Source organism: Mytilus galloprovincialis, chromosome 7 (assembly GCF_965363235.1).
Source record: "Mytilus galloprovincialis chromosome 7, xbMytGall1.hap1.1, whole genome shotgun sequence".
In the NCBI taxonomy this organism is placed as follows: Eukaryota; Metazoa; Mollusca; class Bivalvia; order Mytilida; family Mytilidae; genus Mytilus; species Mytilus galloprovincialis.
The window spans coordinates 28,786,586-28,808,125 of record NC_134844.1 but is presented as its reverse complement, the minus strand read 5'-3'; the positions used below and the strand labels follow the sequence as shown (position 1 = coordinate 28,808,125).

The 21,540-nt window shown below is 31.3% G+C and overlaps 1 protein-coding gene across 3 annotated transcripts; it reads left to right on the top strand.

Moving 5' to 3' along the window:
* Nucleotides 1-5,020: 5,020 nt before the first annotated feature.
* On the top strand, nt 5,021-21,540 carry LOC143082705 (SH3 domain-containing YSC84-like protein 1). 3 transcript variants are annotated; one of them, XM_076258523.1, is made up of 9 exons: nt 5,021-5,116; nt 6,585-6,725; nt 8,386-8,511; nt 12,749-12,813; nt 13,372-13,613; nt 14,086-14,278; nt 19,364-19,526; nt 19,895-20,005; nt 20,390-21,540. In XM_076258523.1, exons 2-9 carry the CDS (start codon nt 6,611-6,613, stop codon nt 20,497-20,499), a joined length of 1,125 nt encoding a protein of 374 aa, XP_076114638.1. In that variant the 5' UTR covers nt 5,021-5,116; nt 6,585-6,610; the 3' UTR covers nt 20,500-21,540. The 3 variants fall into 3 exon arrangements, with proteins under 3 accessions (XP_076114638.1, XP_076114639.1, XP_076114637.1); XM_076258524.1 differs by having other exon boundaries at nt 5,022-5,112; XM_076258522.1 differs by having other exon boundaries at nt 5,033-5,188.

The following is a 21,540-nucleotide window of genomic DNA, read 5'->3' as shown; positions in this document are numbered from 1 at the left end:
TTATTAGGTATCCAGTTTATTTATAAATTGTGTCCACATTTTAGTGTTAACTGTAATGGATAAGATAGAAAATTTGAGAGGAAAAATAATTCAACATGACTCAAATCGTCCAACAATTCCTTATTGGAGTTATTACCCTTTAATAATTATTTCTACCATTTTTTGGGGCGTTTTTTTCTGAATATTTAGAAAAGTATAATAGGTTAATAAAAACTTCATAAGGCAAAAATGATCACCAAGACCAACTCTTCAAATGATTTCATATTGGAGTTTTTGCAATTTAATGACTAATTTTTACCAATTTTTAACTTGGTTTTAGAAGGAAAAAATAGTTATAAATTTTACGAATTTCACTTATATCAATCAGGAGTTATGGTCTATGAACTATTGGAAAATGGTACTACATGTTATTTTTTCCATAAAGTGTAAAAGGGATTGATGTAAGTTGCAATAACTTGTTTCCTAATCCACTATCAATAAATAAATGTTCAAACTAACCACTCTACCAATGGTTTTTAAATTTTAAAATGTTGTTACTTATAAAAAAAAAGTGGAACTCAAGTGAGATATTGATGATTTTGACCTTTGCAGTCAGTGAGTTATATTATGGTTCTTGATAGGTCAAGTTCAATATTGACTGCTTTCTGATTCAGTATTCAGGAGATATTGTCCTTGTCCTATTGGAAAATGTCATTTTTGTGCTGTTTTGGTGCAATTACTTATTTACCATCCAATCAATGCTCTTACTGATGACGAAACATGGGTCAAGTTTGAAGTTGAAGATTTTCATTTTTGCCTTTCAGGCATTGTGTCTTTTTGTTGTTTTAAATTTTAGAACCTGTGTGAGCATGTTCACATACATACTTCATGCGGCTGCCCCACATTGTGAATGGGCAAACAAAATCTCACCAGATTCCGAAGTTCAAAGACTCAAAACTGAGGCTGAGTCCTATAAATGTCAACTGATACAAACTTCAATGTCAAACTGTTGCGTATATTTAGGCCAAAATTCTATGTTCAAAGGTACTTACCCATAGAGAAAAAATTATAAATTCCAATCAATATGGACATCGACATAGAATGTCCTCATTATGTGCAAAATTTCAGCAGAATTCTGTTTTGTGGTTCCAGAGAAGTTGCAATTACAAACTGTTGAAGTAGAATATTTAGGTCAAAAATCGAAATTCAAAGGGATATATGACTCCTAGAAAAAAAAGTTGATTCATAACTTTCTGTGGATATGCACATCTATAATGTGTGTCCTTGGTATTTACAAAGGTTCATGAAATTCTGTACAGGAAAAAACATTATACCCTAAGGAACTAAATAGGCTACGAATGTGTACAGAAAAACCAGTATACTGTCAATTTGACAGCTCATTCCTTAGTAGTTCAGGTTTTTGCATAATGACCAAATGTATCTTGAAAGACACTTTAAATAACAAAAAATATCAGGAAATTAAGACCTAATTTGTATAGCCTAAATTATCAGTTGACTCCTTATTCCTATTTCTTTTTAGTGACCTTTTTACCATTTTTTAGCGATTTTGCATATTATATCTTGAATACTACAAAAGATAGATAGACATTTTGAATAGCAAAAATGATTAGCAAATTAAGATCTACAAATGAGTCATAATAGGCAAATTTATCAGTCAACTTCTTATTAAAGTTCTGGGATAAAAATTAGATTTAAAAAATTGTATTGTATCAAGTGGAATATCATTTTGGAGGTTGTCCCTAAATAATTAAGATTGGGATGTAACGCGTCTTCTGATTGGCTTAGGTTGTTTTGTTTATCTGCTCATAGACATAATTTTGTCATGTGACTATGACGTCATCGACGTTTTTTCATGATTTACTCCAGTTTAAAATGGAATTAAGAATTTGCCACTTGATAAAGGATTTTCTGTGGTGAATTTAACCTGACTTTCATTTTGACCAAATCACTACCTTCACTTTCAACAATATTTTTTACATACTGGAATCACGTCGTCATCTCCGTCTTTAGCGTCGTCTGCAGACGGATGGTTTCCTTATAATAACTTTAGTATAAGTTAATAGAAATTAATTTTTTTTTACCACAATGTTTATAACCATAAAAGGAAGCTTGGGATTTATTTTGGGGGTTATGGTCCCTAAGATTTAGGAATTAGGGGCCCAAAGGAGCCCAAAACAAGCATTTATCTAGTTTCAGGACAATAAGTTGTATAAAAGTATTTCAATTGCTCTGAAATTGTACCACAATGTTTAATATTATAAGTAGAAGGTTGGGATTTTTTTTAAGGGTTATGGGGCAAACAGTCAAGGAATAAAGGGCCAAAACAGGGCCAAAAACAAGCATTTTTGTAGTTTCAAGACTGAGTAACTTGTGTAAAAGTGTATGAATCTTTCTGAAGTTATACCACAATATTCCATACTACAAAGGGATGGTAAGGATTGACTTTGGGGGGTTATGCCTGAAACCATTTCTGAATAAGGGGTAAAAAAGGGGAAAAACAAGGTTTTTTTCTGGTTAAAGGACAGTTAAGACAATTTGAAAGCAGTGTAAGGGAGGTAATCCAAAAGTAATATTTTAACTACTTTATTCTGCTTTTAAATATGTGTATTTGAAATTTGCCAATATATATAACTTCAGTATTAATAAACTCTATTGGAAATTTGCCAATAACTTAAGTATAGCATAATTGGAAATTTGCCATTAACTCAAGTATAAATATAAATCTTTGAAATTTAATCACAAAGTTTGAAACCACAAAAAGGAAGGTTTGGATTGATTTTGTGTATCATGGTCCCTATGGTTTAGGAATAAGGGGATTAAAAGGGGCCCAAATAAGCATTTTTCTAGTGTACAGACAATCACTTGTGGAACAGTGTATAGAATTGCCTGAAATTGTATCACAAGTTTCCACACCATAAAAGGATGGTTAGGATTGGAGGTGTGGAGTTAGACTCAATCTGTTTATGAATTAGGGGCAAAAAATGGGGAAAACAAGGGTTTCCTGGTTAATGGACAATTACTTTAGCTTTGTTTCTTTATGTTGGTACTCTTTGCTATTTTTTTTGCTAGTTCTAGTATGAAATTTTTTAAACTGTTTCTAGAAACGTCAAATACTGTGATTTAAATACATATAATAATTAAGAAATTATTATTGTCTTTAGATCATTAGCTGTAAATTTATTTTTAGAAGTCACAATTAATTAATATTAATTTTAACCATGACTGTATGTCATTTTATATTTTAATATTTTATGATGACTTTGAATGAGTAGTTATTGTTGCAAACTCCATTAGAAATTTGAATTGAGATTATTTTTTAAATAAGAGAAAGGGGTAGGTGAAAAAAAAATAATGGGGGGATTTCAATTTTTCTCATTTCAGATTTCAGAAATTAAAAAGAAAATTTCTTCAAATATTTGTTTTGAGGCGATATTGCTCAAAAGCAAAAAAAGAATTGTTTAAGTTTATTTGACCACATTCATTCTGTGTTAGAAACCTATGCTGTGTCAACTATTTAATCACAATCCAAATTCAGAGCTATATCAAGCTTGAATGTAGTGTCCATACTTGCCCCAACTGTTCTGAGGGTTGGGACCTCTGCGATCGTATAAAGCTGCGCCCTGCGGAACATCTGGTTTTCAATATGTTTTACTTATTTCACTGATAGGACCACTTAATTAAATAGTAAACATTCCAAAGAAAACAGTAGACATAATAATTCGGAAGAAATACCCCATATAATAATTGGGGACTATATTCCTAGGACTTCCGAGACCACGAACAAAGGGAATTAGTTTTGGTCTGAAGCCAACTGGGAAGTTCTTTGTAATGTGTTTCCATAACAACTGTTAAAGAAGTTAAAAGTTAAATAAGAAAAACTTTGATTGATGAATATAACAGCAGACTTTTTTTAAATCTGCAATTTGCAATTTCAAGTTTTTCCAAATTTCAGAAAATTTTGGACATTATTTTTCTTTAACAACAAAAAACACATATTAATCATTTTTTTTTTCTTGGTAAAATAGTGATATATGAAGATTATTTTGGAGGCATTGCAATAAAATGTGATCTTGGAAGAAAAAAACAAAATAACTTTGAAATTTGCTCAAAAGTGCATTTTTCAGCAGTTTAAAAAAAAAATGCAAAATTGGCACTTTTCAGATACAAGTTTTAATGTTTTGAATGGATTCAAGATAAAGTCTGTTTACTTTATTGTGTCATTCAAGACTTCTATTTGTTCAGTATCCCTATGATTTAGGCTAAAAATTTATATTTGCTAAAAATAATCGAAAAATTGAAAATGATAGATTTTTAGATTTTGCTTCTCTGTTACTGGGCTACATTGAAGACCCATTGGTGGCCTTCGGCTGTTGTCTGCTCTATGGTCGGGTTGTTGTCGCTTTGACACATTCCCCAGTTCCTTTCTCAATTTTATTATATATATGGGACCTGTAACCATGGCAACAGAAACCCAAAAAATAAAAAAAGCAGTTGTTTTTTTTTGTTATCAGGGCATCATATGGACTTAATATTTAAAATATATTGGAAATCTGTGACATTGGTGTAAACAGTCCCATGGATTTCTTTTACAGAGAATGTCTTAAAATAAAGGGAAATGACTGTAACATTTTTTCTGCCTATTTGATAGTCCAAATAATTATGACGTCTTGAAAGGCTATTATAATTTTTTTCTTTGACGCCGTTCAAGACGTCATAATTATTTGGACTACCTATTTGAAATAACATCAAAAATGTGGTGCACACTATTAAATAACTCGCTACACAGGTTATTTAATGTGCTTCACATTTTTTATGTTATTTTTCATAGACAGAAAATATATTACAGTCATTCCTTTATTTACAAGAGGAAATATGAAATAAGAATTTACTGCTTACATCAGGAATATATTATAGTGACTGTTCCCAGCTGACATTGATATATATTGCTGCATTTTGTTCTGTATTTTGTGGTGCTCCTAGATAGGAGTGATATAAGTACCTTACAAACATACACCCATAGTTCTCGTTGCATTCCCCGTTTGTTATGCTCTCCCAAATAATCCTGTGGTAAATTATATTTAAAGCAGTCGTTCATCACCTTTAGTTTTACTTGTAGGCAAAGTTTGATTTGTAGAGTGCCTAGATAAGGTTCAAGCACAGTTTACCTGAAAACTCATTGCTCAATAGAGTAAGTACAGACAGGTAGTAGAAATATTTTCACTGGTTCAAACCCGGATGTAATATATGAGCAAGGTTTTGTTTAATAACAACAATTCAAATCCTTGATCAATGAGGAGACTTTCAAAGCAAAATTGATATTAAAAATTTCATCACCATAAAACTTTATGAAATGCAACCAAATGCAACCCACTTAAAAATACAAATAAACATCAGACATCAAGCAGTCTAAGGGGGGTCTCATTGGGGGTTCGGATCCCGCTTACTGTTTTGTCAGATTCCCATATCCCGCTTACTCTATGTACGTAAGCAATTCTCATTTTTTTTGTCATTTCACGGGTCCCGCTAGACCTCATTTCCCGTTTTCCTGAGACAATAATTTGATTTTCACGTGTCACGCTTACAAAAATCGACAGTCCCGCGTCACGCTTAGACCCCAATCAGACCCACTCTAAGGGAGCTACCATTTGATTTTGATGGGGGGCTAGGATGAAAAATGTTGTCCTGCATTTTTTTTTTGTTTAGTTTAAATCTCTGTCCTAGCTGTCTTTTTATTTTTCACTCTTTTCGGTCCTACCTTTTTTTTTATTTGTTTATCCTGACTTTTTTTACATAAATTGTCATCTTGCCTTTTTTTTTGCCAAGTTGCTCATCCTGCATGTCCTGCCTTTTTTTTTAACTCAAAACTCCTGTCCTGCCTATTTTTTTCAAATTTCATCCTAGCCCCCATAAAAATCAAATGGTAGCAGTAAAATTTTGCCACAAGAAGACAAATTAAGCGATACAAAATTTATATTCTTTTAAAACAAATAGGGTACATAATATAAAAGTCAATAAATTACAGTTGTTTCTTGTTTCTTTAAAATAGTTTAAAATTTTGTTGCTATTTAAAAATGGCACTCAGGCTACAATATAATTTCATACAAAAACAGCAGAGACCAATATAATTTTTTTGGAACCTGCAAAATATTTACATAAATTTGCAAATTACCTCTTTTTGTGTGTAGCATCAGGATCCGAATGTGTTGAGATAATTAATGTTCTCTTGAGCAATTTTGTAGTAAGTTTCTCAACCGATATTGTTTAAGCTAATTTTACAAATTGTTTGCAAATCAAAAATTGTTTTCTATCAGTGCCTGTCTGAATATATTTTACGGATTTAATTACATTCACGTTTGTAAATGAAACATGTTAAAATTTTAAGGGTTCTAACTTCATGTGATATGTCTATAGATTTTTAAATATAACTTACTAAGCATGTACATGTACCAAGACTAAAAAGTTGATGGCTATGGGCAAGTATAAATATTAAATTTATGACTGTCAAGTATGCTCTGGTAGCTTCACAACCAATTGTTACTACACAAATATATTTTATGATGTACATCATTTGGAAACTTTTTCAGAAAATATGACCTGAATGTAGAAGATCATGGTGAATACTCCCATTCCTCACAGCTTGAAATCTGAGGCAAAGAAAGCTGCTAAAATACTAAATGATTTTTCTGTACCATCAGCTAAAGCAGGTCCTGATAAACTTATACCAAGTATGTATAGTAGAGTAATTGTATAAGTTATGTCATTTTGTAGATTTATTATTCCATGCCCTTATAGGTTATACTAAAAACTTGCCGTAAATTGTTGCAGAGGCCCCTGACTGGTGCATGGATTATATTGTGACTTTGAAATAATCAAATATTGTCTTTCTGATTTACACCATCTACATCATTTAGGGACGACATCAAAAAATCAATGAAGGATAAAAAAACTTAATTCAAATAGTTTGGGGGTGTGGGGGTAAAAAATGCTGCAAGTTTTATTTAATTGACATCGATTTTATATATGTCCTTATTGGTCAATCAATTTTTCACAAATTAAGTTAAGAAGGGGGTAGGGGGGTCAGCGAAAAAACTATATGAATTAAGTTTTTTATCCTACATTGAACTTTTGATGTCGTCCCTTATAAAAAAAATCATTGACCAACCAAAAAAAAAATAAACTATTAGTGTCGGATGAATGTTTTCTTATACAATGTACACGTATTCCATTTGAAATATTAGTACCAGTAATTTCAAAGGTAATTTATCTTATAAAGTAGTCAGTGATAATTCATAACAGATGTCTCAAACTCCATATGCAGTCACAACTTTTTCACAAAGTTTATGGCTATGATCACAAGCTCTATCAATTTTTATACGCCCGTCAAAATTTTGATGGGACGTATTATGGTATACAAATGTCCGATGTCCGTCTGTCTGTCCGGCGTAAACATGTCGCACCATCACTTGAGAACGACTTATCTAAATTTCATGAAACTTAATATAGTTGTTTTTTATGATGGTCAAATAATCTGTATACTTTTTGGTGAAAATAAGATTTAAACTTTTTGAGTTACGGCACTTTGTAACTAAAACAGGGGTGTGTTTTTTTCCCCATGTTGCACCATATCTGAAAAACAATTCTTGATTATTGCTTAAAACTTTACACACTTCTAAGTTATATTAATCTTAATATCTGTATACTTTTTGGTGATGATTCTAAATTTCATTTTTGAGTTATTGAGTATTTTGTAAAAAAAGGGATTTTTTTTTAACATGTCGCACCATATCTGAAAAACAATTTATGATTATTGCTTGAAACTTAACACACTTCTTTGTTATATTAATCTAAAGATCTGTATACTTTTAGGTTTGATTCAAAATTTTATTTTAGTGATATTTGTTAAAAAAAAACAGGGTGGGGAGGGTTTCACATGTCCTGCTGTGTCTCAAAAACAATAAATGGTTATTGCTTAAAACTTTCTCAGAAACTATTTATGATTATTGCATAAAACTTCCACACAAGACGGTGGGTGTATCATGCCCTCATGGTGCAGCTGTTTATTAATTACTGTGTTCATCTAGATGGGTCATGGTAGTTCTACAAGAAAGAGCTGAGAACACTACTTAGTATAAAAATGTGATCTGAGAAATGACTTGTTTAGTTACCATTTATAGATACTCTGTGATCAAAGGCCTTAATGTGACTTTAGTTCTGTTTCTTTTAATTTGCGGTTAGTTTAGTGTATGTTGGAACTTTGTGTTGTATACCTTTTTTTTCTTTCTACTATTTAATAAAGATAAAGTTCATAAATTAAAATGAGATAATATAAGAATAAGAAGATTGCTGTCATTCAGGCATGAAGAAACCATGTTGCTATACTTTCAGGTGGTGTGTTATTAAAAGCCAAAGGTCTTGCTATATTGACTGTGGTAAGAGCTGGTTTCCTGGTAACAGCTAGAGCAGGAAGTGGTATAGTTATAGCCAAACTCAATGATGACTTGGTAGATGCAGGTAGAAATAATTACATAAATGTATACTACTCTGTTTAAAAATAACAAACTTTTGTAAAGACTGTTATAATTTGATAGGTTAGAAATAAAGGAACTAAAAAAGCAGAAAAAAAGCAGAGGTCATAATTTATTTTGCCTCATAACACTCATTTATCTTTTCATATAAGACTTAATAGCTCGTAAAAGGCTGGCCATCTACTAAAATTTAAACAGACTCTTGATTTCTTGTCTTTTGATTTGAGACCCAAATAATATCTATGCAAATATAAGGCATAAGTCCACATCAGCTTTTTCCTGGCATATTAAAAAAAACCTAATATATCTCGAAAAGGAGCTCCATGACCTATCAATATTTTTAGCTTATTGTGTTGCTTTAACTAATGCTATTCCGACGTTAAGTATCAATTTTTAGGCAGTTAAGCTGCCTTATGCGAGCACCCTAGATTTGTGTTATACCCAATAAATGCTGAAATATGTGCCATTGTTATTATGTAGCTGGATGTTATGTTATTTATAACTAATTGGACAGTTTTTTCATACTTTTAATATTTGATTACAAATAATATGACCAGAAAAACCTTAAATGATCGTCGATTTATCCAAAAGTTTTGAAGTTGCACATAGGAAGTAGGGCACATTAGAAATCTTTATGTAGTTTATTATCCCCTGAGATTTTGGTTAAGCTGTCAAAGAACAAATGTATGAAATGTTTAATCGCCGAAAATCTCTAAAGACATGTAGTTTAGATTTCCCAAATGGCAAAAGTGGTAGAATATTGTTTGTCGTCAATACGTAGTCAACTACGTCAGTAGTCTTAAGATAAGTTCCACTGTTCATGCTGTTGGCGGCAATTTTAAATTATAAGACGAAATTTTTGTATCTTTTCAATTTGGAGGCAGGGGTTCAAATTAGCGGTTGTCCGAGGTCTGCGACCTACCATTTTTACAGTCAGACTTTCTACTTGGTTACTAGCTATGCTCGACATGCGCGACTTGAGAGGAAATAAAAAAATAACTTTGCAAACCTTTTTACCAAAGTCTCCTAATAAACGATCTCAAAACTTGGTTTTAGCATTATTATTCATGACAGCTATGTTCATTTTGTTCAACCGCTAGCTTTATACAGAAAATCACCAACAAATAATGTTTAAATTTGAGTAAAATCGTATCTGACAAAAACAATATTGAAAACAAAATGGCTGACATGAGAAGAAAATTACAATATCGGATCCGATTCCGAAAGCGGATATGGGTAATTCCGGGTTTTGGCGATCAACTTTTAAAAAAATCAGACAGATGACAAAATACATCTTTGCATGGTAAAAAAATATAAACATTAGAATTGAAAACCAAAAGATATATGTAAAAGAATGAAAATACAGAAAATATTTTGTACTGAAACTCAAAATTACTTTTTGACAAATTTTAATGTCAAAATCCAATACAATGTGAGTCTTTGTTACAGCTGGGAACAGTATATCTAACAATATATATGGTCCTGGTGACAGTATAAATTTTCTTTATCAGTAATAAATGTTGGTAAAGCAAGTTAGATGCTTTTAAAGTGTAAACATATTACTGCAATTTCAATGGGTTTTTTTTCTCAATTTTGATGGGCCAGTTAAAATAGCTGGAAGTTTCTTATTTTACACATATAGTGCAACTAGATTATATGATACCTGAATGTAAGCAAATCATAAGATATGAATGTGGAGTCCTTTGAGGCACTCTACCCCCTCCTGTTTGATAACTTTGAAACGGATGAGATCCCCACCTCTCAACCATATACATTCATGTATGGGACTATATAACTAATCAATGAAATATAGGTGAAGTCCCTAGGGTCACTCACCACCTCCTGCTTTAGAACTTGGAAACAGTCGAGATCCCCACCCCTCAACCATATTTATTGATGTATGGGACAATATAACCAATCAAATGAAATATAGGGGGAGTCCCTGTGGGTGATCCCACCCCTCCTGTTTGAGAACTTGGAAACGGTGGAGATCCCCACCCCTAAACAATATATATATTCATGTATGGGACAATGTAACAAATCATACGAAATATAGGTGGAGTTTGTGGGGCCACTCTACCCCTTCCTGTTTGAGAATTTGAAAACGGTTGAGATCCCCACCCATAAACCATATATATATTCATGTATTGGACAATATAACAAATCAAATGAATTATAGGGGGAGTCCCTAGAGTCACTGCACCCTCCTCTTTGAGAACTTGGAAACAGTCGAGATCCTCACCCCTTAACCATATATACTCATGTATGGGACTAAATAACAAATCAAATAAAATATAGGGAGAGTCCCTGCAGTCACCCCACCTTTAAATTAAACCATGTATTTTCATGTATGGGACAAAAGGACTAATCAAATGAAATATAGTGAGAGTCCTAAGGGTCACCCTACCCAATCCTGTTTGATAACTTGGAAACAGATGAGATCCCCATCCCTCAACCATATAAATTCATGTATTGGACAATACATTTATAACAATGAAATATAGGGGAAGTCACTGGGGTCCCCCACCCCCTCCTGTTTGAAAACTTGACAACAGTCAGGATCCCCAACACTAAACCATCTATATTCATGTATGGGACAATATAAAAAATTAAATGAAAAAAAAGGGGTAGTCCCTAGGATCACCCCACACCCTCTTGTGTGTGTTTTGAGAACTTGTAAAAGATTGAGATACCAACTCCTAAACCATATTCATTCCTGTTTGTCATTTCAAAAAGATTGAATGACATACAAGGTCAATCTCATAGGCGTCACATATGCATATCACTTTGCTAGACCTAACACCTGTCATTTTATTCCAAACTTAGACATCATGGACTTTGGGTGAAGGTGGGAGTCATTTACATTTACTATTGACAGGTCAGTCAGACCTCACCATTGATCCCTGTAGTAGTAAACATTTGTCTGATTTGTGTCTTATAACTTTTGTACTGTAGAACACAAACTCAGTTCTCTTTCCAGGGAAGCAAGTCCATTCATACTTTTACAAGCTCGTTCTTAAGTCAACTTGAACTACTAACAGTCAACTAATACGAACAATTACGATCAACTAGAAGAACTGCAATCATTTCAAATTTGTACCACTGCTGACTCAAAAATGAAAAAATATATACTTGATATATACGTTGCTATTGAAAACCTTGATAAAATATGAATTATTTGCCTTAATGATTAATTCATTAAATGAACATAAATGTACAATTATATATGAATGTTTAATGTTTGTTCTTTTAAATCTTTAAAAAAAAAATTGAAGCAACATTGCCATAATTTTCATAATTATGTTTGCCTTGGTTTTTGGTTAACTGCCTACAGTGCTTACAGCACTTTGATTAATACTTGATTTTTCTAATTTCACTTAGTACATCCTTAATAAAATGTTTCCAAACTCAAAGTTTTATTAGTTTTGTTTCAAGAATCCTATTATTCATACATTTGTATTAAATACTGGTATATATTTCATTCTTTCAAAAACAAAAATAAAGCTTTATAGATTTCTTGTGTTCAAAGTATTTTTCTAAACTTAAATCAGAATGACTCAAATCGAATAATCCAAAATTTTGACTGCCAAGGCTGACATATAAATACTTGAATTCTTTAGGAGTTTTATGACCCAATCAAAACTAATAAGAATACAGTAACCAAATCCATCAAATAAGATCAATTTATCTCAGGGAGTCTGAAACCTTAGTAACATTCTAGATATAGGAAGATGTGGTGTGAGTGCCAATGAGACAACTCTCCATACAAATAACAATTTAAAAAGTAAACCATTATAGGTTAAAGTACGGCCTTCAACACGGAGCCTTGGCTCACACCGAACAACAAGCTATAAAGGGCCCCAAAATTACTAGTGTAAAACCATTCAAACGGGAAAACCAACGGTCTAATCTATATAAACAAAACGAGAAACGAGAAACATGCATATATTACATAAACAAACGACAACTACTGTACATCAGATTCCTGACTTAGGACAGGTGCAAACATTTGCAGCGGGATTAAACGTTTTAATGGATCCAAACCTTCTCCCTTTTTCTGAAACAATAGCATAACATCACAACAAAGAAAAACATACGATAAAATATCAATTGGCAGACTTAACTCAATCAAAAAACGTATGATTAAACAATGAAGGAATAAATTTGATCTGCGATATCTGAATACAAATGCACAGTTAATTAAATATTAATTTGTTTCACAGAATGGTCAGCACCATCAGCATTAGGCATTGCTGGACTGGGAGGTGGATTTGAGATTGGTGCAGAGGTAAGGATAAATATTACTGAAACCCTTGGTGGATATTTTGTAATCATGTTTTTCTACATATTCTTTCATGTTAAACAGTGACTGCATAAAGAACTCAGATACATTGTATATGTTTTGACTTAATTTTCATATCTTTTTTTTCCTGTTTTACAAGGAGTATACTATAAATATGCATCAGCTAAGTAAAATAAGTAAATATTAATTATTTATTAACTTCTTCAGTTTCCAAACAAGTTTTTGGAGTGGAGTTTTTCCCCGTTTATTAGTTTTTCAAAATATTATTAAATCCTCAAACTATTGACATTCAGTAACTGTTTTATCTTTTTGTTTTTCTTTTCACTATATTGTGTATCTTTTCGCTTTGGAACTGTATAAAGAGTTATGAAATAACTTCTGAAAATTATGTAAAGGGAAGTAATCAATATTTTTAGTGACAGAATGTTTTCATTTTAAAAATCCATTTTGATACCTTGGCAAACAATAAAAATCACCTTCAAAGCTAAATCAGATACAATTTATTTGTACTAATTAAAAAAAAATATTGCTTTTTAAATTCAGGTCACCGATTTTGTTATATTGTTGATGAGTAGGAGTTCTGTGGATGCTTTTTCAAAGGGAGGTAATTTGACTCTTGGTGGTAATTTATCCATAGCTGCTGGTCCACTTGGTAGAAACATAGAAGCTGATGTAGCAGTCAGAAGTCCAGCAGCAATCTATACATACTCTAAAACAAAAGGATTATTTGCTGGTATTTCTATAGAAGGCAGTGCTCTCATAGAAAGGAAGGATGCAAATAAAAAGTATGTGATTCAATTAGTTAATATATATATGAAGAGTACTGTAAAAAAATAAAAACATGCAAATTATTGAAAGCCTTTGAATCCAATTGAATATCTAGGGTCGTGAAAATCATCTGCATACTATAAATTCAGATATTATTGTGTGCATTTATTATTGCAATTTTGACAATTTAGACTTAAATGTGATTTTAATTTTTACAATTTTGAGAAAAATCCTGTTTATTATTGCGTTTACAACTCTATCGCATTTTTCGCAATAATAAAAACCTGGCAATAATTTCTAAATTTACAGTATTTTGTTATATATTTAGATAATTTACTCACATGAGTCATGACTAATTATTTTTTAGTATATATATATTTGTTTATTACAAGTACTTCTGTCTAAATAGTTAACTCTGCTTTATACCTTTATCTTGCATGAATGATTTATCCTCCATGGATAATAGATGTTGATACATTTTATTTTTAGATTTTATGGACAGGAAATAAGGGCATATCAAATATTATCAGGAGACGTTGACCCGCCGACAGAATGTTTACCCTTATATCAAGTTCTGGAGAGACACAGAGAGAAAGCTAAACATGAAATGATTCTAGCTGCTAAGAGAAAGGCCAACAAAGTGACCCAGTCTGTAGGAGAGAAATTTCAAGATAGAATTAGTGTAAGTGATTTTGATTTAGTTGGATCAGTCACATCAGGGCAGATTAAAATGCAAAACAATGTTACCTTTTTGTAGTGATTAATTGATATATCAAGTGTAGCTGAATGTGCACAATGACTACATTCCCTGTCGTGCAGTAGGAAAATACTATCTTTAACACTTTTTAGGCCATGTGAGCTTTTCTCATCACTTTGCGTCCAACGTCGTCGTCCTGCGTTGTCTGTTAACTTTTACAAAAATCTTCTCCTCTGAAACTACTGGGCCAAATTAAACCAAACTTGGCCACAATCATTATTGGGGTATCTAGTTTAAAAAATGTGTATTATCTTGAATATTATTATAGATAGAGATAAACTGTAAACATCAATAATGTTCAGCAAAGTAAGATTTACAAACAAGTCAACATGACCGAAATGGTAAATTGACCCTTTTAGGAGTTATTGCCCTTTATAGTCAATTTTTAACCATTTTTCGTAAATCATAGTAATCTTTTACAAAAATCTTCTCCTCTGCCATATCAATCCAAACTTGGCCACAATCATTTTTAGGGTATTTAGTTTAAAGGGAAACTTCGCAAAAAAATCAAAAATTGATATTATGTTCATTCTGTATAAAAATGCTCAAATTTATAGATATTAAAGTTTTATTCCGCTAGATAAGCGATCACCATCGATTTTAAATTTAGAGTATCAATTCTCTGCGATCCGCCATTTTGTCTTCTTTCCCGATTAATAAAAACGATATGTCTATAAACCACAAAGAAACAAAACTACAGTAACCGATGTAGTCGTAATTGCGTGTCGATATCTTGTCAATCGTACGGTTGTTTTATCCGACTAACTAACTTGATACGAAAAATATTCTTACTTTTTTTAAATTACCATGGTCTGTTGTTTTTAAACTGTTGATATTGGAATTAGGTGAAAAGTCAAAGTTGAAATCATAAATAAGTGTTCCGTGAAAATTGTTTTCGAAAATCTAATTTGTTCATAATTTTTTAAAGTAATAAACAAATATATTTTGATCTTCCCTCATCTGATCACCAGCATGGCTAAAGGTATTACTTCCAAAGGTATTGTGAGGGGTGTGAGGTGACACGTCCAGGTATTCAAGCGATTTCCTGTCGGGCTTGCAAGTTCATGCATCGTTTCACTTCTGCAGGTATTGATCAGTGTACACCGTCACGGCTGATAACTTATAACTTATAACTTTCCATTTTGAACTATCAGATGAATAATATACAACTCTGTCTTACTTGTCATTACTAAACTCATACGCTTGTTTATAAATAACATTTCTGGTGTAAAGAATATAATTCATAAACATATAAATAATACCCAAAAAATAAGATTTGATGAAATTAAAATCTATTTAAATATTTTTTCCAAGGGTGAATTTGGGAAAATGTAATATATAGTCATTGTCAATAGTGAAGGACAGATTGGAACAGACCAGAAATATTGATTTAAAAAAATGTATGCACTTGCCGACGATTCGTTTATACGACTGGATAGAAAGTTACGGAACTATAGCGCAATTTAAAATATATACATGTATACATTGAACATAAGAAAAAAACATATATTTTGAATAAATAGGGGTTAAAGTGTTGTAAATAGACTAGTCCACGTATGCCAACAGTATGTAATCATCGAATGTCGATAGACTATTGTATACCAGAAGAAGAAGAGAACCAATTTGATTTAAATACAGGTCGATGTATAACTTTTGCTTTGGTTCATTGAAGCTGTGGACCTAGTAAAATCACAGATTTATATTTCAATAAGATTGTTCTCGAACAAAGGAAGTAATTCGTCATCACAATTGTTATATATGCCACTGGACGAACACTAATTATCCCCAGGGAATGTGAATATTTGCTGGGAAACTTTTGAGTATCAAAGTTTCAAATTAATTTCGGGATTTATTTTCTTTCTTGGTATTCAATAACAGAAAAAAGAATAAATTACTTGTTCGCTAAATAGGTGTATTCTTGTCAGATAAAAGACTTTTAGTTATATTTAAAAAATAGGGAAATATGACATTAAATTGGTTCTGTCTTTTTTTTAAACATCGTTAAAAAGATGTGTGTCTAAGGTGAACGCCACAAGAACCCTGTAATACTAGTACGAGAGTATAGCATGTAAACATTCCTTCTCAATAATATGGTTGTATTGGAAATCTTTTCATACAGATTGACAACTCATTGTCCGATATGCATGTAATATTTGCCACATGACGCCCATAGTTCTTTCTACCATCATCATCTTATTCTGTGATATTGCTGTAAACATCGATGGTTCACACCCAAACAAAATGGGAGTAATGGACCTTCAGAGCTTCTCCGTGTTATACACTTGTGAAATATATAGACGAAATTTCTGTATTGAAATGAATCTACATCTCACAAACAGGATTTTCAAATAACGATTGTGAGTAATCACCTTACAAACCAATATAAACGTATGGCAAGATATAACCATGAAGGAATTTAGTTTTTGTCAGACGCAAGAACTCATCACTATATATATCATAAACGTATACGTATATATATGCATACAGTTTCAAATATTAAGAACAAGCGGTCGATGTCGATGTTTTCTAACTGTTCAGAGTTAGACATGTCACTTGTTCATTCTTGGAAGCCTTCATATTCCCCGTCTAACGATGGGAACTCTTTCTGATTGTGTTGACTATAAATGCTTGTATGGTAATTCTGTCGTTTATCTGTACAAGCGGTTGCATTTCCTCTCCTTTCCCAACAAACAAACGAACGAAACGCCACTAGTCTAATTTCTCTGGAGCTCATCCTCAATGGCTCTTATACGTCAGGAAACTTACATGTATACTAATAATGATTGTTTCAAGAACAACGATGTATGGACGAACTATTATAAATTCGTCAATATCAGTTATGCATGACTAAAATATAACTTGTATTACAACTACTGTATTACTTATTTGGATTAATGACGGCTATCATGTTCAACATTGCACAAATATTATCATAGAATTTTTAAAAAAAATCCTCAAAAATCCTCAAAAAAAATAATGCCTTAGCTTAGATAATTGATATTCTTTTCACAAAAAGTTCGTGTAAATGATTGTCAAATGAATTTAATTATGTAAGAATAAAATGTTAAAAAGAAACTAAAAAAAAATCATGCATGTTGTATGTTGTATTTTTTTGTCAATTAAAAACTTTAAAATTGCAATAGTTTTATTAGCATTTAAACACAGCCAGATTTGAATACAAGTTAAGAAATTCCGGTAAAGTCAATGATATCAAACAGATGTACAATGGTATATCAAATTGGGTAATATTGCATTTAGTTTTTATACTATTTTTTGCTTCATATTTGAATCTTTACGCCAATTGCCGCTAAGAAAGTAATCAAAAATTGTTTCCTTTTATTTTTATACACTTTCGGAATTACGAACCTGAATTTTATTTTCAATTAATTTACACAATTTAATTATTGTATCTTTATTCTCATCGTGTATTAAATCTTAGTGTATTAACATCGTGACAGCATACTCTTTCTAACCCTTTCTGTTTATCCTTTCCAAATAACAACATTTATACCTGTGTACGCTTGAACTCACACCTGCGGCTAAATAGCTACAAGGTAAACGAATTGACCTCAAGCCGAGAAATATACAGTGACCTTTACAAAATAATATACACACTCTGCTCACACATTAGTTGCATTGAAATGATTATCAAAACAATAACGGTAAATAGAACTGAAATATTTTCAGTTCAATATCAGTAAAAATGTTCAATAAATATTTTATGAAAAAAATCTCAACAATAATTAATTAAATTTATTCAAAAACATTTACTAGAGATAATTTTATAGGAGTTTAATTCAATCAATACAAAACGGTATATGCATATTCATTTTCGTTCATTCTTATATTGTGGTTCGACCATTCGTCAGCTGTGCGCTTTTAATTACGTATATTGTCGATAAGCTATAAGAGTTAAACAGATTTTATTTTTTCCCAGAATTCAATAAATCGGGCTAATACATCACGACCCACTCAAGAATTCAACCAAAAAAGTTACAAATACTTGATTTTCTCCGTTATTAGAAGGAATATAAATTTAAAACTTTGCAAATGTGTTTTTTATGTTAAGATGAACATAATAAGTTGATAAGTAAAAAATCGCGGAATTTCCCTTTAAAAAATGTGTTTGGTGACCCGGCCAACCAACCAAGATGGCCACATGACTAAAAATAGAACATAGGGGTAAAATGCAGTTTTTGGCTTATAACTGAAAAACCAAAGCATTTAGAGCAAATTTGACAAGGGATAAAATTGTTTGTCAGGTCAAGATCTATCTGCCCTGAAATTTTCAGATGAATCGGACAATCCGTTGTTGGGTTGCTGCCCCTGAATTGGTAATTTTAAGGAAATTTTGCTGTTTTTGTTATTATCTTGAATATTTTTATAGATACATATAAACTGTAAACAGTAATAATGTACAGCAAAGTAAGATCTACGATTAAGTCAACATGACCAAAATGGTCAATTGACCCCCTAAGGAGTTATTGTCCTTTATAGTCAATTTTTAACAATTTTCATAAAATTTGTAAATTTTTACTAACATTTTCCACTGAAACTACTGAGCCAAGTTCATTATAGATAGAGAGAATTGTAAGCAGCAAGAATGTTCAATAAATTAAGATGTACAAACACATCACCATCACAAAAACACAATTTTGTCATGAATCCATCTGCTTCCTTTGTTTAATATTCACATAGACCAAGGTGAGCGACACAGGCTCTTTAGAGCCTCTAGTTTTGCAAGGGAATACATTTCACAGGATGACATAATTTTCAAATTGTAGATAAAATTGAAAAATGTGATATATCTCACAAGTGTTGAGATTGCAAACCAATGTTTCCAATTCTATTTGTCCTTTGTATAATGAGATCTGTATGTTTCATGCAGGAATTTCAAATTTGTTTCAATTATTGGGGCTTGATAATGGCCCTTGTCAAACCTGCATACACATTTTTAAAACATTTTGGAAAAAACATTATTTAATTTCATTCTTTTATTCTTTTTCTTAGAGTTTTAGTTTTAAATCAAAGGAAGAAAAGTCACAACATAACAAAAGCCCTCCACAGCATACTGTTCGTAGAAGTCAAACTGTTGTGGAGAAAAGTTCCAAAAAAGATGGAAAAAAGGTGACTACCAAAATAGTCACAAAACGTTTTAGTGCAAGCAGTAAATGTGAGTATTCGAAGAGGAATACATACATTCAAAAACTTTAAAACACCATTCCTTTTCTTCTTCAACCAATGAAGTGAAATTTTGATTTTCTCAAAACTATTAATCTCTTGATAGAATTTCATGTTCATTACAAGACAGTATAACTGAAACAAACATATTTTTTCCCATTATACATGTAAAGTCAGATTGAAAATCTTTTTAGTGATATTCCAGTAAAATACTTTCTGCATTATGGTACAGCTCATTTGTTAATCATTTTCATGGTCATGAAAGATTATTTCTCAAAATCCAATTGTTAAAATATTATTCATAATCTGTTAAAAGTGAAATAGTCATTTTAAAATGCATTTTTTTTCTTCTTTTTACAGCTGAACATAGTTCTTCTAATATAAGAATCAAAATGGAGGGAATGGCATCAAAAGCAACTGCACTTCATAGTTTTCAAGGTCAACTGCCTTGTGACTTGTCCTTCAAAGCAGGTAAGATAGGTATCAATTAACTATGATAAAGGCGATCATTATTATAGGTTAAATAATAGGCTATTTTAATGAGAACAGCAAAAGTACATAGGTTCCCTAAAAGGAGAAAATCTAGAGTTGATGATTTGATAATGTAAAGAAAAATTCAACCATATGGCAGGATTTTAAGCACCTGAAATCTTAGAAGAGTTGTTAACAATTCCAAAAGGTGTTAACACAATTAAAGAGCCAGTAGAGGAAGCCACTAATATCTTTTTTATGTTTACAAATTATAGAACTTAAAATGGCATCATTATACATGAGTAAAATATCATGGTTTGTTATTTAACCCCCCACAACTATTTGATGAAGATGTGAATAATCATTAAGATAATTTCTTTTCAGGAGATGTAATCCAAGTTCTTACACAGACAACATCTGATTGTGATTGGTGGGAAGGTGAATGTCATGGCAACATTGGATTATTTCCTTCTAATTATGTCAAGGTCAAGTAAAAGATTTGTTGGTGATATGATAAGTGAAATTATAAAATCAAGGAACAAACTAAAATGAAACTTGTGTAACAGGTTTATTTTTACACATTTTTTAAGATGTTATGAGCTGTTCATAAGACATTGCCTTAACCAATTAAAATATATTTGATAAATCTGTCTCCATAGATTTAATATTTTGTACTTTTATATATTAGAATTTGCTTTACACTTTATTTGTTTATTAGATCAAAGCCTATATAATTATATTAGTTGTTAAAGAATTCTTATGGTCAATTAAAGCAGACATGTAAATTCATATTTGTTTATTCTATGGCTTTAATTGTTGTCAGAAAAAATCTCGGTTCAAATGGCAAAGATTTCTAAATAGCAATAGATCTATAATGCTTTCCAAAACATCATGGTTAAGTCAGTTCAGACAAAATATAATACTGTAGAATTAGACCTGGCCTTGCGGTCATAAAACTTTTGAGCACGATTTTTGTACTCAGACTCAAGAATCAACCAATCAAAATACTGGATTTTGTGTTTGAGCACTTATTTTGTACTCAAGAGTACTGAGTAAAGTTTTAAGACCAAGAGCTAAAGGCAAAACTTTTAGTTTGAAAATTAATGTACTTTTTCGTTTGAATGTTATCTTACATTCAAATACAGATAAAAATGTAGAAATCTTTCTGGTTACAAATTTATTCATACTGGGGGAGTACATAAAGTTTTCTTAATTAATCTTTATACAATTTTCATGTTATACTTTACTTTTGATAATGTTCTTTTTTTTATATTAACCAAAGACTCAACCTAAGAACACATTGGGTAGTATCCATGACATTATACATGTTTTGTTTATATTAAGTATGCTGGTACCAATAATTCCATGTTGATATTCTTAGTGTAATTCATTATTCATAATGCTATTATTTGTTTACCTCTGTACATAAAGTAAATCTACACAATATTAAATATCTATGTCTACACAATATTTATTATCTAGTAGTAATATTGATAAACTCAGTGCAATAAACTAAATAAAAAATATTGAATATA